We start from the raw sequence: 20,279 nt of genomic DNA on the forward strand, positions 1-20,279 counted from the left end.
AATATGAAAAAAAAAAAAAAAAAAGAAAGAATGCAATTAAAGTAGAACTTAATATATGACTATAGAGTAAGATGTGTGAGAAATATTAATTACCGATACGTGCAATCAAGGCAAGGTAAGTAGCGGTACATATATTTGCTGTGAATACCAGTCCATACCCATAACCATCAAACGATAAGTCTCTTATTCCAGCGATTATAGCACCTAATATTATTATTCCAACGCTGAAAAAAAAATACTTGTATGGATAATATACTAGAATCTAAAGTTAGTTAAGTTGATTTACCAACATAACTCTGACATAACAGAAACTACAATCTTATTACTGGAAAATTAATTAAGTCTGTAATACCTGAAGATGATTGAAGCAGAATGCTTTTGACCAGTAAGGAAATATTCCATAATCATCGTGAAAAGTATAGTCGTTCGTCGGAGCGTTGTGTACATTGGAACGTTGATATTACGTACGGACTCCATTGTTACTAGCTGTAGTGAATATAAAAAGAAAAAAAAAGGAAATAAAATGTATCCTTTATGAGGTTAAATGAAGAAAAAGAAGGTACATTAATCAAGAAAGAAAAAAATGCATACCATATAAAATAGATATGTGAATGCAAGAGGGATTGTCTGAAACAACCGTCTTGTTGTTACAAGAGTGAACAAATTCTTGTTGTTGTGCTCGCTCTTTAATCCATCATTATTGAATGATATGAACTTAAAATATCTCATCACATACAAAAATAAACAAGACGAAAGCATCTGCGGAACAAAGATAAACTATGAAAAGCGGTACAAGATTTTTCTCGATGAAAATGGTACAAAAATGATTTTAATAACGTTTTTGATATCAATTTTATTATTGGCAATGATTTAAACGGTATACACCGTATTTCACTGTGACCAAATCAAAATCATCGATAATTGTTAAGAGTTGTACAAAATTGAGCAACAAGAGTAAGTCATATACCTGAAATAGAGTTATAACATTTGCACTTTGAAATCTGTATGAAGAAAGTGCCGCTTTATTGAATATTACTAATAGAACTGCAAATAGTTGGATTATATATTAACTTATTATATATATACTTGAAACAAATCATAAAAGATTTAAAGAATCATTAGAACATATAAAATGAGATTTAGATATATATACCAGCAGATGCCATGTAAGAGATGGCGGCGAAGACTCCTGTAGAGGATATGCCTGACGAAGAAGAAGGTCTCTCTTTTTTTGTGTCTTCTCCAATTGATACGTCTTTCATCGATGGATCAACGACAATCGCTACCATCTTTTTTTCTGATGACATATCTTATTTGTTGTTCCTTTCACTCACCTTACACTTTTTTTTTTCTTTCTTATCACTACTTTATTATAAAAAGCTGTATCTATGTGTATTAAAATCGGATACATGCATGGAATGGCCACATCAAATAGCTCTCTCTGTCTAGAAAGTTTTGATTTGCCAATCCATATATATCCCAATATGGAAATATATATGTTTTATTTTTTTTTTATTTTCTTATAAAAGGAATTCTACACATTGTTTCTAATATTTAATATAATAGCTAAAATTATATATGTATTATATATATATATGGTAGCTTAAATTTCTTGTTGTAAATAAATATATTGTATCTTAAACAAAATCTGAATATACAATTTTTTTTAAAAGTAAATACATGGTTTTACTTTCTAATATTTAAAATATTTATAAAGTAAAATGGTAAATTAAGAACTTAAAAATAGAGGGCACTAAGAGCATGATTATTGCACATACTCTGATCAAGGGTCTGAAAAAAAAATAAGAAAAAGGTGGAAAGAGAATAAAGAAGTGTCTCTCCGCAGATATACAAAGACACTGAATCTGCCACATGTTTTCATTTGATTGGCTACATAAATTAAAAAATAATTAAATAATTAGATTTAATTAAAATATTATTAATTATTTTTCTTGACACCCAAGTGGAGGTATGTGCAATAATCATGCTCTAAGAAATGTAGGAGTAGATCTATTAAGCATAATTTAGTATTTTAATAAAAACATATACACTACAAGAAAACAGCCAATTTTTAAGGGAGACAATCGTCGGTAATCCCTCGAAAACTGCATTTTCCAACGATTTACCGAGAATAAAAAGTTCTCGGAAACCACTTGTCGGAAATTAGAAATCGTCTGAAATCCGTCGGAAATTTCCGACGGATTTCCAAGGGTGAATTATTTCCAAGGACGCCAAATTACCGAGAGATTTTTAAGGGGACTTACCTTCCAACGAATTTTTGAGAGTCCAGATTTACGACGGAATTAAATTCTTTTTAAATTATTTCTACACAAATAAATCCTTTCTAAAATTAAAATCTAAATCCATATCAAAACCCTAATTAGATAATAAATCCAATCAAGATCTAATTAAATGTTATTCCAAAACCTAATTCTAACAAAATATTAACAAACAAAAATAAGAATCACAAATCAAAATCATAATAAAATATGAAACTTACACGATTTTAGATGTTTGTAGATGGTGACCGGTTGAAGGAGGCCACTGGCAGAGGGAAGCAGATGACCGGCGGTGGAAGGGAACAGATGATCGACGGTGGAGGAGAGGAGAAGACCGCCAGCGGAGGGAAGGAAAAGATCACCAGCGGAGGGAAGAGATGGCCACCGGTGGCAGGACTAGCGGAGGGAAGGAAAGACCGGCGGCAAGGAAACAAGCGGCAAGGAGGAGAAGAACACCGGCGGAGGGGCAACGAACGGTTTCAGCAGTAGAGTTGCGGCTGGGAAAAAATTATGAGGCCATGCATAAATATAAATCTTTCAGAGGGACATAACCGTCGGAAATCCCTAGGACACAATTAGACTTTTGCCGAAAATTCACCATCCCTCTGAAATCCGTCTGAAAATTTTGGTCCCCTCGGATATCCGTCGCATAATCATTGCATGTATATTTATTGGCCAGTTAACCATTTGTTTAACTGAAAAAACAAACTTCAGAAATTCCTCGGAACAGTCCACATCCCTTGGAATTCTGTCGGTAATATCACAACCCCTTGGTAATCCGTCAAAAATTTCCGAGAAATTTTAGACGGATTTTATTTTTTATAACAATTTTATAAAAATTGATTGATCTTAAAAGTTGTTTAAAACTAGACTAAGACATATTGTCAACACAATTACATTTAGGATCATAATAGATAAAAAATCACATGTTTTTATAAATTAAATAACTTTACACTAAATTTCAACTATATGTCTTATATCATCTTATAAACACTTAAGTGTAGATAATGTAGTAATCTTTCAAGTGTAGATAATGTAGTAATCTTTCAAATATGGCTTATTATAATATAAGACAACACATTAGATGTATCAAAACTACTACATTCTTTAAGTAAATAAAAATCCCTAGGAAGTCGTCTGAAATTTCTGACGAATTTCAGAGGATGTTGAGGAATTTTCCGACAGATTTCAGAGGACGCGGTTTAAGCCTCAGTAATTCGTCGGAAATTTCCAAGGGTTCTCCTAGAAAACGAGTTTTTTTCCTTAATCTGACCACATTCATCTTCCCTCGGGCAGCCCTCTGAATTTTCTTACGGATTTCCGAGGAATTGTCCGACGGATTTGCGAGGCCATATTAGTTTCCTTGGTTATCCGTCTGTAATACCGTGACTGATATATATATATATATATATAAACGTATTTAAAATATAAATATACAAATACATACTAAATTATATATATAAATGCTAATTTAAATTTATGAAAACTTCAAGAGTTAAAATTTATTTCCATGTTTTTTATAAATACATACATAAGAAGAAAATACAAAATTAATACAATTTATTCCTTGTCTTCTTCATCCGATGAATATTCAGAATTGTTCAAATCAAAAGCATCCTCAAATTAAATTATCCACTCTCTTCCTCAGAATCATCGTAAACCTCGTCATCTACAAAATTGGTGAAATCAACGACACGATAAATTTCTAAAGAGTGGTCAACCGCTCATATAGTACCCAATAAGTTTTGCTTCATAAGTTCATGTTCACTATCATCGAAAATCCCAACAATCCTTCCTCTAGGATTTATTAACATCACTGTGATCCAAATGTCGTTTGCTTCAGTTGCCCATGGATATCTAATGTAGCATACTTGATCGGCTTGTGAAGCAAGGATGAATGGATCATAATGGCAAATTTCTCAGTAATCCATCGGATATTTGTTAGAATAAACCAACAGTCTTCTGGTCCCCGGAAAGCCGTCGGAAATTTTAAAAAATTTATGAGGATATTACGACGACCGGGTTTTCGTCAGAAATTTCCAAAAAATTACCGACAGATTAATAAATTTCCGAGGGTTTCTGAGAGACGTGTTTCGTCAGAATTTCCTGAGAAATATGTCAGAAGCCTATTGGAAAACTGTCAGAAATTTCAAATGGATTTTTTCCATCAGAAAATCTGTCTGAAATCAACATGTTTTCTTGTAGTGATAATAAATTAATAAATGTGTCCTTCCTCCTCGGGTATGTTGAGAGGACTATTATCGGTGGACCAGGTAAACGTGGTCGTGGTCATAGTCGTAGTGGAGGATCATCGATCCAAACATAACTAGAGGATTATTTTTTTTTACTAATTCTGTCTTTCTCCCGTATTAGAATCTACTTTTTATTAAATCAAATGTAGCATGTTGATTATGTGTGTCAAGCTTAGGAGAGCTCCTTTAAACTATAGTGTATTATTAATTTTTTAATATACTCTCTTTTAATATATAAGATAGAAACTAAAATGCAAAAACCCTAAGTTGTGGATCAAACGGGGTGGCGGGTTACAATTGGCATTAGTCTGATGTATGATGAGTTATATAGAAAGAAGTGTTCAGCTTATGATCTAATATTTAACAAATTTTAATGTTGTTTTATTTAATATATAAGATAGAAAAAAAAACAAAAAAGATATAGAAACTATGCAAAAACCCTAATTAAGTTACGTAAGAGATGGCGCATCTGGAGAAGCTTCCATGGGAGATGATTGAAGAGACGTTCTCTCGTGTCCCACCTAAATCTCTTGTTCGCTTCAGAGTCATATCAAAACAATGGAACGCTCTTTTCGACGACAAGACCTTCATGAACAACCACAAGATGACGTTTAGGTTCATCCTAGCAACTGAATCCAAGATTTATTCGGTAAGCATCAATCCCGTGATAGTGGTACGTGAGTTACCCTTAGATACTCCCGGTTTAGAATCTTTAGAACTTAAAAAATTGGTTGATTGCAATGAGCTGTTGCTATGTGGCAAGAAGAGAGGAGCTGTTGCATGGAACCCATGGTTGGGGCAAAGTAGATGGATCAAGCCGAGTTTAATTAAAGGTTCTTATATGGAATTCGACGGCATAGTATACGAAAATAAGAAATACAAGATGGTTGCTTGTTCCCCTTGGAAGGAAGACCACCCTGACTTGAGGAAAATCTATGACTTTCCTCCGATATGTGGACAGACTTCAAGTCAGAAGAACCTGGTAACAATAGTAACATAAATGTTGTTCATGTTGAAACTGCTGTATCCTTGAATGGAACTTTGTATTGGGTCTGTTTTCGTGAAAAGACATCGATTGTGCTACCACATTTGTAAATTCGATATTTCGAGCGGATCATTCATAAGATTTTGTGATCTACCTTGTGGGAGAAACCATGTTGGGGATGCTCTTGTCCTTAGGGTCTTTAGGGGAGATCGGTTTTCGTTGCTAAAGCAATGCACTGTAACAAAGAAGATTGAGATATGGGTGACCGAGAACAAGATTAACTATGAGAATGGTGATGATGTGGTTTGGATGAATTTCATGACTTTTTCAAGTCCCAACTTGCCGTATTTAATAGAGACCGTACGTTACTCTCAGCCAAGTTACTTCATCGAAGATAAAAGGCTCGTGGTGTGCTCTTGCGACAACACTGGTCACGCTTGGATCTATGTTTTGGGGGATAATAAGTTGATCAGCCAAAATATTATATATAAGGCTGGTCTTTGGCCTTTGCACTGCACCTTTATTCCAAGTTTGGCATCGGTTCCTGCAGCTCGAGACCAAAGAGAAGGACCGGCAGAATTACATGTTTAAAGTTGATTTGAATTTTGGTGTTTCTATTCTTTGCTTAAACTAGAGATTTTAATAATAACCTTTACTCTCTTTTTTCTGGAAAAATATTTTTTACATTTTTATTTTATTTTAATCAAACTAGATTGAATGTTAATTTGGACACTGTTTGACTCTCTGTCAGGAAGTTAAATTCATTTAAAAAATTTGGTAAAAATATATATATATATATATATATATATATATATATATATAAGAAAGTAATCAAGTCTTATCTGGGAAGACTGGTTTTAAAAACCTCCAATTTTACTTGCTTCCATGTAGCCTTAATCTGCTTAGGAATCACATTGTCATTGAATCTAGTTTGTAGAAGACGATATTCGTTTCTATCTTTCCTTACGTGCTAAAATTTAGCTACGCCTTAGTATGTATGTATTGATTTTATAAAAATTATTTTAAATTTAATATTGATTTAAATATGATATTAACAAAAAAATGATATTACACTACTAAAAGCGATGCCCATGCCTACTCGATATTCTATATTCTAAATATAATGATACGTATTCCCTTTCTTTTCTTTTTTCTTTTCAAAATTGATGATGAGATCTGCCTTGTTTTTCAACTTGCTTCACACTAGCATTATAAGGAATATATAATCATCTTACACAAACACAAAACCAATATATATAAAAATCAACACAAACATGATCGTATAACAAATAATGAAATCTAATTCTACAAACAAACAAATATTTATAAAATTTAAACTTTTTTAGAGTTAAATATTAATAACACAAATTTTTATAGAGTTCAAATATTTATAATCTTTTAAACTTTCTATGGAGTTTATAACACTTTAAAACATTCTATAAAGTTTAATATTTATAATTTGAACTTCTTAAAAGTTTCAATCTTTATAATATTTTAAAGTCTATAAAACTTAAATATTATGATATTGTGAAACTTTAAAAAGTTTTAATATTTCTAATATTTTAAACTTTTAAAAGTTTACATATTATAACATTTTGACATTTTTAAAAAGTTTTAATTTTGCTCAAATAGAGAACTGGATTAACCAAGTAAAACTTTTGAATTTCGATATCTAATAAATCAAGCTTCCGGCTTATTAATAGTTGGAAGCATATTATTCTATTTATAATAGCTTTGAACTATATTATCTACAATTTTCTAGCCGATGTGGGAAGTTATATATACAGTAAAACTTCTATAAATTAATAATGTTGGGACAAAGATATTTTATTAATTTATATTTATATTAATTTATCTATAAATTAATAATAATTATTTTATAGTCTAAATTAATAATTCTTAATTTATATATATATATTTTTAATTTTTTAAAAATTTTGAATAGAGACAATTTTAGCAAAATAATATTAAAATTTCGGATGTTGTAAATTTTGAGGTATTAGAATTGAATTTGAAATACATAGAAAATATTATTGAGAGTAAATTATAAATATTGTAGATAAATTCACTTATACACATGACGTACATAAATTCTAATTTATGAATAAGAATATCACTTGTCGTATTTTAATAGTTTATCAAACTATCAAAATGTAAATGATGTATATTTAGAAATTGTAAACTTGAAAAAGTTTTAGCTATTTTTATGAAATGTTATAGAATAATTTCTATCATTATAGTCTGAAGATACAACATAACAATTGTTTTATAGATATGAGGTTTAGGAGTAGCATACTTTATTATATCAACATATATATATATATATGTATGTAAATTTACATAATTATGAATTTATAATATTATTGGGACCATATTTACATTATCTTATTATCTTATCGAATTTTGTTATTTTTAACACTGTCCCGACTTGGGACTAGCAAAATTTATTAATTTATAGTGTTTATTAATTTATAGAGTATTAATTTATAGATGTTTTACTGTACACTTATTTTCATTAAAATTGAATTTTACTTTTTTAAATTAAAAAATACTCAAACACAATATTCACATTAATTTTAAGTATTGTTTTTAGAAATTTAATTCAAAAATTAAGTATTTCGTTTATAAGTTTTTAAAAGTATTTTTGTTTATAAATATATATTATTAATAAATTAAAATTTTAAATTTTGTAAGTTTATATAATTAGTTTAGTTTCAAAACAAAAACATAAGTTTAGAGATACTTCCATATTTTCAAATTATTTTTATTTCCAAATATTTTTTCATTAAGTACTTTCAAAATGTTAAATATTGAGATATATATCCGATCCAGATTGGTCGTTTAAAATCATATGTGGACGTCTTTAAGAGTTTATTATTAGTGATACTTAAACGTTTTATAAAGTTTAAATGATTATAAAAAATTTAAACTATCTATGGAGTTTAAGTATTTATAATATTTTTAAAAATTCTGTAAAGTTTAAATATTTCTCATATTTGAACCTTTTTAAAGTTTCAATATTTAAAATATTTTCAACCTTTAAAATCTAAAAATTAAAATAATTTAAAAAAATTTAAAAAAGCTAAGAACTTTTAGAAATTTCAATATTTATAATATTTTAAACTTTTAAAAGGTTTCAAAATCTAATATTTTTTAAATTTTTAAAAGTTACAATATTTATAATATTTTAAACTTTTTAAATTCAAAAAATATAATATTATAAAAAATTTCAAAAGCTAAGAACTTTTAGAAGTTTTAATATTTATAATATTATAATATTTTTTTACAAATTTTTTAAAAGTTTTCATTTTCTCAAATAAAAAACCGGATTAAATTGAATAAATAATTTAGATATAGACGTCTGATAAATCAATATTCCTGCTCATTCGTAGTTTAAAATATATTCGTCTTATTTATAAGGCTTCTGAACATTTGTCAAAAAAATTATAGCCGATGTGGGACGTTGTCCATATTTCTTTTATTTTTTCAGATTTAACTTTTTCTTTTTTCTAAAAAAAGTTAATAATATAGAAAAGTAATATATTTTCAAAAATCTTAATTATTGAGATGTCTAATCTCTATTGGTTGTTTTAAATAATATGTGGACATATTAACCAAAAATGTTAATTATTGAGATGTCGAATCCCTATTGTTTGTTTTAAATCTCATGTGGACATTAAGACCATCTCTATTTTTGGTGCTTAAGAATATCTTAACATAATATCTTAACATTAACACAATTAAAATTGATTCAACATACATAATAAACTTAAGATTTGATTCCAAGCTAAGCCTTTTTAGAAATTGTTAAACAACCTTATGTGTCAGTTTATGATATGTTTTCTCTTCCTCTTTCCTCCTTTTTCTTCTTATTGCCGATTTTGATGTTTAGCAACTATGAATGAACCTTTTAATTTTTACAGCTTCTTAAGAAGTTCTTAATCTAACCTTTTCAATATTTATAATAAAAAAACTTTTAAACAACTTTCTATAAATTCATCGATGGAGATGCTCTAAGGAGCTTATAGCTCATACTTTTTATTGGTATAGATTTGATAAAATATGTATATATAAGAAAGTAAGCAAATCTTATTTGGAAAGACTGATTTTGAAAAACTCCAATTTTACATGCTTCAATGTAGCGTGTAGCCTTAATCTGCTTAGGAATCACAATATCAATGAATCTAACTTTGATGTCAGTTACGTTAATTGGGGAATTTGCCAAAATGCCTCTTATCTATGTCATTTCCAAAAATTCCATTTTTATCTATAAAATGACTAAATTACTCTTTTTTAATAAGTATTTACTATCATGTTATTTTGAGATCCATAATTGATTGTATAATTTTTTTTAATTATTTAGTTATATTAATTAATTGTATATTTTTCTTTCTTAATTATTTTCTATATTTTTGCTTAGGGGATAGTAGTAGAGCTAGGTACCTAGACATTTTTGCTTTGCTATATTTATTTTTGTTTGTTCAATATATCAAATGGCATATGAATATGATATAATATTTAGCAAATTTTAGTGTTGAATAAACAAGATGACACATATGATATAATATTTAGCAAATTTTTATGTTAATTATTCTAATATACTCCCTTTTAATACACAAGTTAGATTTACTAAGCAAAAACACTAATTAAGTTAGGTATAGAGATGGCGCATCTGGAGAAGCTTCCATGGGAGTTGATTGAAGAGATACTCTCTCATGTCCCACCTAAATCTCTTTTTCGCTTCAGAACCGTATCGAAACAATGGAACGCTCTTTTCAACGACAAGACGTTCATGAACAACCACAAGATGACGTTTAGGTTCATCCTAGCAACTGAATCCAAGATTTATTCTGTAAGCATCGATCCCGTGATAGTGGTAAGTTAGTTACCCTTAGATACTCCCGGTTTAGAGACGTTGGAACTTGAAAAATTGGATGATTGCAATGAACTCTTGCTATGTGGCAAGAAGAGAGGAGCTGTTACATGGAACCCATGGTTGGGGCAGAGTAGATGGATCAAGCCGAGTTTAATTGAAGGTTCTTGTATGATATTCGATGGCATAGTATACGACAATAAGAAATACAAGATGGTTGCTTGTTCCCCCGGGAAGGAAGACCACCCTGACTTGTGGACAATCTATGACTTTTCCTCCGATGTGTGGACAGAATTCAAGTCAAAACCTGGTAAGAGTAGTAGCCCAAACGCTGTTCATGTTGAAAGTGCTGTATCCTTGAATGGAGCTTTGTATTGGGTCTCTTTTCGTGAAAAGACCGATCCCTTGTGCTACCACATTTGTAAATTCGACCTTTCGAGCCAATTTAAAGGTTTTTGTAATCTACCTTGTGGGAGAAACCATGTTGGGGATGCTCTTGTCCTTAGGGTCTTTAGGGGAGATCGGTTTTCGTTGCTAAAGCAATGCACTGTGACAAAGAAGATTGAGATTTGGGTGACCGAGAACAAGATTAACTATGAGAATGGTGATGATGTGGTTTGGATGAATTTCATGACTTTTTCAAGTCCTAACTTGCCGATACCGTACGTTACTCTCAGCCAAGTTACTTCATCGAAGATAAAAGGTTCGTGTTGTGCTCTTGCGACAACATTGGTCACGCTTGGATCTATGTTTTGGGGGAAGATAAGTTGATCAGTAAAACTCGTATATTAGATTATGTGGTTGATCCTTGGCCTTTGCACTGTACCTTTGTTCCCAGTTTGGTACCTTTGTTCTCAGTTTAGTTTTATTACATTTTGGCTTCTTGTTTGGTTATTAACTACATTTAAACTAGAGATTTTACTAGTTTCTCTCTTTTCTTTTGGAAAAATAAATGTTTACTAATGATCTATTTTGAGCAATCTAGATTAAAATGTCAACAGACTATCTGATTCTCGTTGTCTTGTTTGGGAAGACTGGTTTCCAAACTTACTAGCTTCGTTGTAGCGTGCAGCCTCTAAATTCGGTTACCAATCACCTTGTTCATGCATGAATCTAACTTTTTAAGAACCGGTATATGTGTAATCCATTCAGTGAGACAATACGAAGATTGTGGTACCACTATTTCTTACTACTATCCCGCTTCTAAAGGTGCTAAAATGAAACAGAGTAAAGAAAAGAAAAACTTATAGCCAAAGAACTGAACTTGTCGAATGTCTAAAGATGAGCTTTAAAATATTGATGTTTGATTCTATTGACTAGCTAGGCTAGCTTGCCCATTTCTCTGACGCTACATCAGAGTTTCCCTATTACAAAAGTCCCGTGGACAAGTGAAAAAAGACAGTAAGTAACTTTGAAATATCTTTTTTTTTTGTTGCAAATACACTATTTGGTAAAGAGTTACAAAGATACAACAGAGGCGAGATAAAGACTGACATCAAGGGCCACATCAATTAAAAGAACGCGTCACCTTAAGTCCTTCCCGGAAAATAAATAGATCGACCATAAAGCTCTCTCAGGCATGTTCATCATTCACGTGGTTTGGGACCTCGGGCTGGCTGTCCAGTGGCATATACTGTGCCATTATGGCTCTGATCTCTGAGTCCATGTATTGCTGTAAAACCAGGGACAAAGCAAGTTCAAAAACATTTCCCCAAGCAATGGATATGGCAAGACATGATATATTGTTAGAAAAGAATCATGTTTTAACCAACATCTCAGACCACTCAACCAGAAGAGACTATTCTTTCACTTTTACCACAAAAAGAAAGCTAAAAGAGGAGAAGGATGGTTTAAAAGCTTACCCTCAATCTATATTTGTAAACGAGGTACGCACCAGCAGCTGCAAGTCCCAATGATAACATAATAAGCCAAACGGCTGCCCAAGCTGATCTCACTTGTCCACCCGTCTTGCCTAAATTTTAACCCAAAAAAAACAGTACAAGTTATTTGTATGCATGAGGATATTAATAGAAGTGTAGAAATCCTAGTTCATGAAAACTCACTGATGCAAGTGTCATGGTCTCTCATGTAGAGAAGGTCCCCACTACAAGAGCACTCATAGCTTCCCCAGGTGTTCTTACAGCTACATTCCGGGCACTGACAGGCTTTTTTCTCTTTGCATTCATTAATGTCTAGTGAAGGAATCATGAAAATTCTTCAGCAGATGTTTATGGAATAACACAAAGAAGTACAGTAACCCAAGTGTTAACAGAGGTCTAACCTTCACACTTCTTAACACCGTCTCCTTTAAATCCTGGAGGACACTCGCATTTAACACTGTCCTTGTCCTGAAGGCATTACATGTTGAGTTAAAAGTATCTTACACGGTGAGATTGTGCAAAATGTGTTAAAGTACAAATAAAACACTGACCACACACGCAGAGAACGCATGTCCATCTCTCTCTTCATGCCAACAACCTCCATTGTTAATTGTGCATCTCCCTGGCCCACTTGCTGCAATGCAAAACACCAAATATGTACGAATCAAATAGAAGCACAACAGCAAATGCAAAGAACACAATATCCTATAGTAGAAGTCAGTTCAGTTGATCCTATTGTAAAAATTCTTTTGCCACTAGTTCTAGTGATCACGCAGCCAAGATTATATTTTTAACCCAACATCCTGTTTACAGTTCACTGACTAGGAATTATATGATATATCTCCATACTGTAAGACCACAGAATGTCAGAATGTGTAAGAAACCTGAGAAATATTTTGCCATTCTCGATTGGTACTGTATAACATAAGTCATAAGTCAACTTAACTATAAAATCTTTATGAAAGACGACCTGATCACTTACCCTCACAGTGGCTGTAACCATCCCCTTTAAATCGCACACCATCAACTACAGGACATACACATACTTTTCCACGAAAAGTATCCTGCAAATTAAGCAGATTAATAGATATAACAGAAATTCTTGCCAGGAAATATCACAATGTACCTTGCAAGCAGTTATATTGGCTGATTTATCTTGCCAACAACCGCCATTGTTATCTAAGCACTCGTTTGTCTCCATATCTGTCAAATGCAATAGAAGATTGCAAATTTAAAATTTCATAATAAGTGTTTTTAAGTGTGATCACCAGTGCACAAAGTTTACATTCCAGCCATTTATTTGATGACCGACCACTGGGCATGTAATTCAGAAAATAAAATTATAAGAAGGAAAATCTTAGGGCCTCTAGGCGTTCGACTATCGGGTTGGATATTCTAGGTAAGGGTATGCAAAACATACCTGTGCTGAGGCATATAGCTGGTTCAGTTGACTCCTCAAAACCAGAGCATAGAGCCTTGAGTACTGCACTTTTCTCCAACTTGCCTGCAAGGAAACAATTATATAACAAGCTTAACTACATGTGTTGGAAGTCTTAAGTTGAACACTGAAGGACAAACCTCGGTACTGTCTGTTGTTGACAACTAAGGTAGGCAATATGGTAACATCACCTCTCGTACCCTTGCCAACCTACATAATATTAAATGTCAAATCCCAAACGGCTGCTTAAAGAATACAACAGTGAGATGCCCGGACGAAAATTCAGATGTAATAGATTTACCTGAGCGTCTTGTTCTTCCTTTAGAACTAGATTGTCCATGTCAGCATCAGGGTCTCCCATACACTTGTCAATTTTTTTGCTATCAATACCTGTAGAGATATACGTAGAAAATATGACCACAGTCTCCAAAAAAAAAAAATTGTTTTTCTTTAACTTTCGAGACCTGTAAGAAGAAACACCCACCAAGAGATTTCATAACAGACTCGGCACAATCTTTATTGTATTTCTTTTCCTTCATGGGACATCTGATCTGGAAGTCAGTGACGTAATCCCACCAGACCCAGGGATTCCCAGTTTCGTTTGCCACCTTGTAAACACAAAGCTGTCTCAAGTTTTCAACGACCACATCTTTGCCATCGTATCCTGAGCTAAAGTCCTGCTCTGGATCAGGAGCGCAGTATCTTCCCTTGTTGATACACTGCGACTTGCACTGTCGGCTCAACGTGAAAGCATGAGGGCAATACCAGGTGATGTAATGAGGCCTAAACTGCGTGAAGCCGCCTTTCTCCAGAATTTGAGCCGCGCCCTTGAAATCTTTTACAAACTCCATTAACATGTCACACTTAACCCCGCATTCATCGTTGCTGTTGGTCCACAATTCATACTCGACACGATCATCAGGGTGCGGAACAGCCTCTCTCCAATCAAGATTCAAGTTGACCATATCCCCACCACTAATGGCTTTCTTCAGCTTTTCACCGAAACCTTTGGTAACAAGAGCAGAAGGTATGGTGATATTCTCAATGTACTTAGCAGAAGAAACATCCTCTTCAGGTGTATCCATGGTAATCAAAGGTTCATCAACATTGTCTGCCACAAGAACAGCAGAAGCACCGGCTTTCTGTGCATTCCAGACCTTCAAAGCGAAGAAACAATCTACACAACAAAATGTAACCGCCCACCATTAGGCTAAGTATGCGTAAGATATGACTATACAGAGCCGTCCAAATAGGGGCAAGAACCACCACATCCTAAAAACAAAGTCGTGGACTACATCCAAGCTAACATTAGATAGAGTGGCCCTAAATCTAACATCAGTTGTATGATCTCCAACAAAGTGCCAAGTAAAAACCAAAAGGGTATCGAAAAAGGAAATATGCACCCTTTTAGGCTATGATTACGCAGAAGAGTCACGGATGAGAATTCCACTAATCTTTAGGCTTCAATTTTAACTTCAAAATCACATAAAGAGGACTAAATCTAACATCAATTGTAAGATATTCAATTACAAAGTTACAAACTTGCGATGGAATCAAATCAAATCGAAACCAGTAGTGAAATTAAAAGTACCTCCACGATCAACCAAGAGAAAAGTAGGCAAAGCACCAGGCTGAGACTTGAACGAAATCGAGAAATCGCTAAACTCCTTACACGATTTCTGATTTTCTTTAGGGTAAACCACTGTACCGGCCATGCTTCCACCGTACTGAGGAATCCCAAAGTTTCCAATTGCACTGTCATGAGTCCCCTTTATACTCTCCGGCGAAGTTACCGACAAACTGTTCTTCTCCACCACGAATCGGGCCTCGGTCATCACCAAGAGGGAGAGAAGCAGCCATGGGAGACAACACAGGAGCTGCTTCATCATCTTCGAGATCTCCGACACAAACACCACCACCAAATCAACACAAACTCAAAAGGATTAATCAAAGATTAAGGAGTAGGTAGATGTGAACAGATCATTCAAAAGAGATGATTGAAATTTGAAAATCTTCGTCCTTGTCTGTGCTCGATGATGGTGGATTCGTGGGTAAAAGAGTTTCTCTTGAGTGTGTTTGTTCAACCAATGTCTTAGATGGGAGTGGAAGACTATAGAGACGACGCCTAGTCAAAAACACATATCGACGACGAAACTAGTTTTTTTTTTTATTATTCTATCCAGACATTATAAATACAAATAAAACAATTTATATATAAAGTTTCTCACACCCAAATTTTATTGGAGAAATTTTTTTGGCTTTGGTTTGGTTTGGTTTTGGTTTGGTCCCTATTTTTGTAACACCCACAAACCAATTTTTTTGGTAGGGTGTCGATCTACACCACTTATGGTGTCGGTCAACACCGTTTGCGGACAGTTCGATCAATTCGTTTTAATCGTCCGTTTGCATGGTTAGTTTAGGGGAAACCTTAAACTCGAGTTTAAAAGGGGAACTCGACTTATTTCGTCCCTTTAGCCGTTTTTGACAGAAAAACAGAGAGAAGAAGGAGAAAACGTTTTTGAGAGAGATTTGTGAGATCTTTGGCTGTTCTTGGGAGATCTGAGGCTAGGAGGATGTTAGAAGCTTGCTAGGAGGGTTGGATTTGTTGCTGTTGGTCAGAATCTTCCTACAAAGAGGTGAGTGCATGATCATGGCTTATCTAAGCCTCAGATTTCCTTTGTCTTGCTTGTTTGTTGTTGTTTGTGGTGTTTTCTTGATTGTTATGGTTGCTATAGGGTTCCCACAGATTCATATGGCTTTGAGTTTGAGTATTGGGCGGATTGGAGGAGATAAGAAGTGAGATTCGACTCTCAGTTTCGAGCGGATCGCGGTTGCAGAGTCAGTGTTGATCGACACCGGGCGGTGTGATATGTATATATTTTACACTCTTTCATCATGCATTTGTTATTCATTTTGTTCTTTTAACTCATTGTTTTGCATTGTTTTTAGTCTATTTTGCATAATATGCATATCTAGGTAGTTTTTGCATTGGTCCAGCATACATCTTGCATATTGGAGTTATTTCAGGTGTTTAGAAGATGTCCAGACTGTTGGAACCGAATGGAGATTGAGACATGCGGCTCGACCAAGCATGACCGGAATGGACGTCATAAGACTCGACCGACATGCGACTTGGACACGCTCCCAGGAAGAAGCACCAGTATCCCACTCGATCGATCATGCCTGGAATGGATGTCATCAATGCTTGAGCCACGCTCCAACATCAACGCTCGAGCCGCATTCCGAACTCCCTCTCTCAAGCCGACTTCGTCCACCGTTCGAGCCAATTTTCCGAACTCCCTCTCTCGAGCCGACTTTGTCTCCCGTTCGAGCCTCACCAATCGAGCCAACCGCTGAACTCAATCGAGCCACTCACGCTGCTGCACTCAATCGAGCCAATTTCACTCACGCGCTAGAGCCACCACTCGAGCCACCATTCTAGCCACCATTCGAGCCACCAGTGTAGGGATTTAGCTTTTGACGTCTTCATCAAAGTTATAGGGAATTAAGTCATCTTTCCAATGCCGTTTATTTGAAGCCAATCAGAGGTGTGGTTCAAGAGTAATTATAGTTTTAGTGGATGTGTATACACCCAGATCGAGCCAACACCACTCTGGGTCGAGCCAACAACACTCCACTCGACCCAGATCAAGCCAACACCCCTCCACTCGATCCATCTTGACCGACGCACTGCCAGGACTGACGACCGCGACTTGGACAACCCGATTCCCGAACCGACGCTCTATCTTGTCATTTTATGTTCTAGGGCTTTCCATGTTTTTCTATAAATACATTTTGTTAAATTTTTACTCAGAAAAAAATCTTTTATCTCGTTTTGTTCTTTTCCTTAAGGTTTTACCTAGCCACCTAAAACGTTCTCAAACTTTGTAATCCGACATCTTTGAGTCGATTGAGTATTTACATTTGATTTCTTCTACAAAGTTGTTCTTCACATTTTTATCTATCTAATAATGCTTGATTCAATGTTTTCTGGGTTTGCATCCTTGATGATGATTTTCGGATCTGAGTGGTGTTAGAGTTCTTGGGGATGGGATAGACTAGGTGGAGGATCTTAGGATGTAGGGTGTTTAAGCTTTGATTTGTATGATTCTCTTCTGTACTAGAGTTAGAAATACTAGTTTCTCTCTGATTAATTAGAACTAGGTCTTAGATATTTCCACACCCAAAAGGTGTTCGATGAAATGTCTGACCAACTAGTGCCAGAGACTTACATTCCTAGCCTAAGAGATTAGTTGTCTAGGATGTTCGTTGACGTGAATGAACTTGTTTGCCATGCCTGCTTGATCATGTTTCTATAGCGAGAGCTAGGTTTGGAAGTGGTTGAGTTTGAGTAGCTTCTGCCAAGAGATTGGATTAGCTAAGTCGTGATATTCATTGTTTAGGGATAGTTTGCTTGTAGCATGTTAAACACTCTATAGACTAGGATACTCCACCGACATCAATTACTCCCATCCTTAGGACTTCTTTCTTTCTGATTTTTATTGCATTCCTGAGACTGTTTCTGATCTTTCGGTTTAGTTCATGCTTAGATTCGTTTTCGTTTTTACTCTTGTTTACTTCTTATCATACATTTTTGTTTCTAATTCTGTAGTTCATTTCCGCTTGCATTCTGATCACTCTAGGATTGTTATACATAAAACCCCTCTTTGAATTGGCTTGACTTGTGACTTCTTGATTGCATCTTGACTACTAGCAACATCCCATTTGGATTGACACCTTAAGTACTACAACACATAAGGTTAATTGAACCTGCTAGGATAGACACACAAAAATCCTAGTATCAGGGTGTCGGTCGACACCAAGGATCAGCATCGATCGACACTATGAGGTAGTATCGGTCGACACCAATGCCAGTGTCGGTCGACACCTCCCTTCCAGTGAAGACGATACTTGGTTCCTGGTTTGTATGTTTTCTTTGTTGATTGTGTTTTGATTGGTATCTCAGTTGCTTTTGTGTATAGCCCAGTAGATGGGAGGATTGCCTCATTGAGTGTTTATTAAATACTCATGCATCTCAATTTGTGTTTGTGGTGCAGGTAAAGGCAAAATGTGATCGTGGAATCAAAGCGATGAGGAGGAGGATGATCTAGAGTCTCGTTTGTGTGTTGTTGGCTATGAAATTGATGTTGGAACATTGGATAGAGTTATATTAGGTTGCTGGTTAGAATGGTTAGGAAAGATATGGTATTAATGATATGCTGGTTTTGTATTGTTGGTATGTTTCCGCTGTGAATATTGGTTGTGGTTGGTTTAATTAAGTAGTATGGGATGCTAAATTATATATTATATATTATATTATTTTTATTAAAAAACGGATTGGGTTGTTTCAGTTTTTAACGGTTATTCCATACTTTTAAAAAATAGATAGTTGATACATAACTAAAAAATAAGCATAAAATTAAAACCTAAACATAATTCAAAAAAATAGAATCCAAATATAGTTTTGTAAACCCAAATACTTAATTGAAATTTAATTTTTAAAAAGTAAAGGCTATTGAAAAAAAAAACAAAAAAAAACAAGAAAAAAACTTGGAGATCAATAACTATAAGCCCAATAAAGAAAAAAAATACTGATATTGTTATACAATACAAATTTATAAGTTGGAGAAAAACGTTTTTTTCCAACCGAACTATAATTAATTAAAATAAAACTCCTAAGGTGGTTGCCCAAACAGGAGTATAGTTGTTTACATAAATGGTATTCGACGATAATTTTCTAGAAGAACGAGCTAAACAATCATCCTTCCCATTTCATTCCTGTGGGATCTTGGAAAGAGTAAAAAGAGGCAAGGAGGCACGAAGAGCCTGGAACTCATCGAGTAGCTTAGAGAAAGCTGGCCACTCTTCCGGGTCTTGCACCATCGCGACTAATTCTGCAGAATCCATTTCGAACCTCTGGCAATCAATGCTTCTGGAAAGAATACACTCCATGGCCCAAAGTAATGCCTCAAGCTCCGAATGAAGTGGAGTCGAGCTACGGCTTTGACATCTTGCACCCATAACTAAAGTCCGGTCCTCACCATCACCACACCACCATCCCAATCTGGAATTTGGCTCTGTAGATTTCCAAGAACCATCAACTTGACAACGGGTTAACGGCTCGAGAGCATACAAAGGTACCGGTGGAACCGGACAAATCCTTGAACTTATTTGGGCTTCCTCCCACAACAATTGTTCCCTTAGAGCCTGATTGGAGAAACTATTTATATCTAATTATTCTAAATTTTTATAAAAAATTAAAAAATCATTCGATTTTACGGTTTTTAACCAGACCAAACCTAAGCCAAATGGTTAATTAAAATAAAAAACAAACGGATTTTTAGCCTTAACTATAACCAAACCAAACCATTTATTTTGGTTTGGTTCGGTTTTTTGGATTTTGGTATTTTTTACCCACCCCTACACAAATATATTAAAATTCTCTTTTAAACTTCTCTTTTATAATACTGATCTCTATATATTAAAACTTAAAAGAGAGTTTTTTTTTTTGGAATATTAAAGAGACTTTTTGGTGCTGATGTGGCACGTCTACAGTTTTTTTTTTTTTTTTT

General features: G+C 34.0%; 2 protein-coding genes and 2 pseudogenes across 2 annotated transcripts in view; 2 read left to right on the top strand and 2 right to left on the bottom strand.

Annotated features, from left to right (window-relative positions):
- LOC104767975 (putative UDP-sugar transporter DDB_G0278631) overlaps positions 1–1,307 on the bottom strand; it is a 3,373-nt gene extending 2,066 nt beyond the window's left edge. The window contains exons 1-5 of the mRNA XM_010491932.2: positions 1,154–1,307; positions 968–1,044; positions 592–759; positions 353–486; positions 89–224 (exon numbers count right to left, since the gene is read on the bottom strand). Of these exons, the coding sequence (XP_010490234.2) occupies positions 89–224; positions 353–486; positions 592–759; positions 968–1,044; positions 1,154–1,307 (669 nt within the window). The remainder of the gene's footprint in view (positions 1–88; positions 225–352; positions 487–591; positions 760–967; positions 1,045–1,153) is intronic.
- On the top strand, positions 4,992–6,107 carry LOC104767976 (annotated as a pseudogene).
- On the top strand, positions 10,180–11,252 carry LOC104767977 (annotated as a pseudogene).
- LOC104766678 (vacuolar-sorting receptor 4) lies at positions 11,662–15,875 on the bottom strand. The gene is made up of 12 exons (XM_010490606.2): positions 15,299–15,875; positions 14,192–14,884; positions 14,009–14,097; positions 13,848–13,917; positions 13,690–13,773; positions 13,396–13,472; positions 13,252–13,333; positions 12,821–12,903; positions 12,671–12,737; positions 12,453–12,581; positions 12,252–12,361; positions 11,662–12,061 (listed from the first exon to the last, which is right to left on the bottom strand). Exons 1-12 carry the CDS (start codon positions 15,594–15,596, stop codon positions 11,963–11,965), a joined length of 1,881 nt encoding a protein of 626 aa, XP_010488908.1. The 5' UTR covers positions 15,597–15,875; the 3' UTR covers positions 11,662–11,962.

This window comes from Camelina sativa, chromosome 19 (genome assembly GCF_000633955.1).
Source record: "Camelina sativa cultivar DH55 chromosome 19, Cs, whole genome shotgun sequence".
Lineage (NCBI taxonomy): Eukaryota > Viridiplantae > Streptophyta > Magnoliopsida > Brassicales > Brassicaceae > Camelina > Camelina sativa.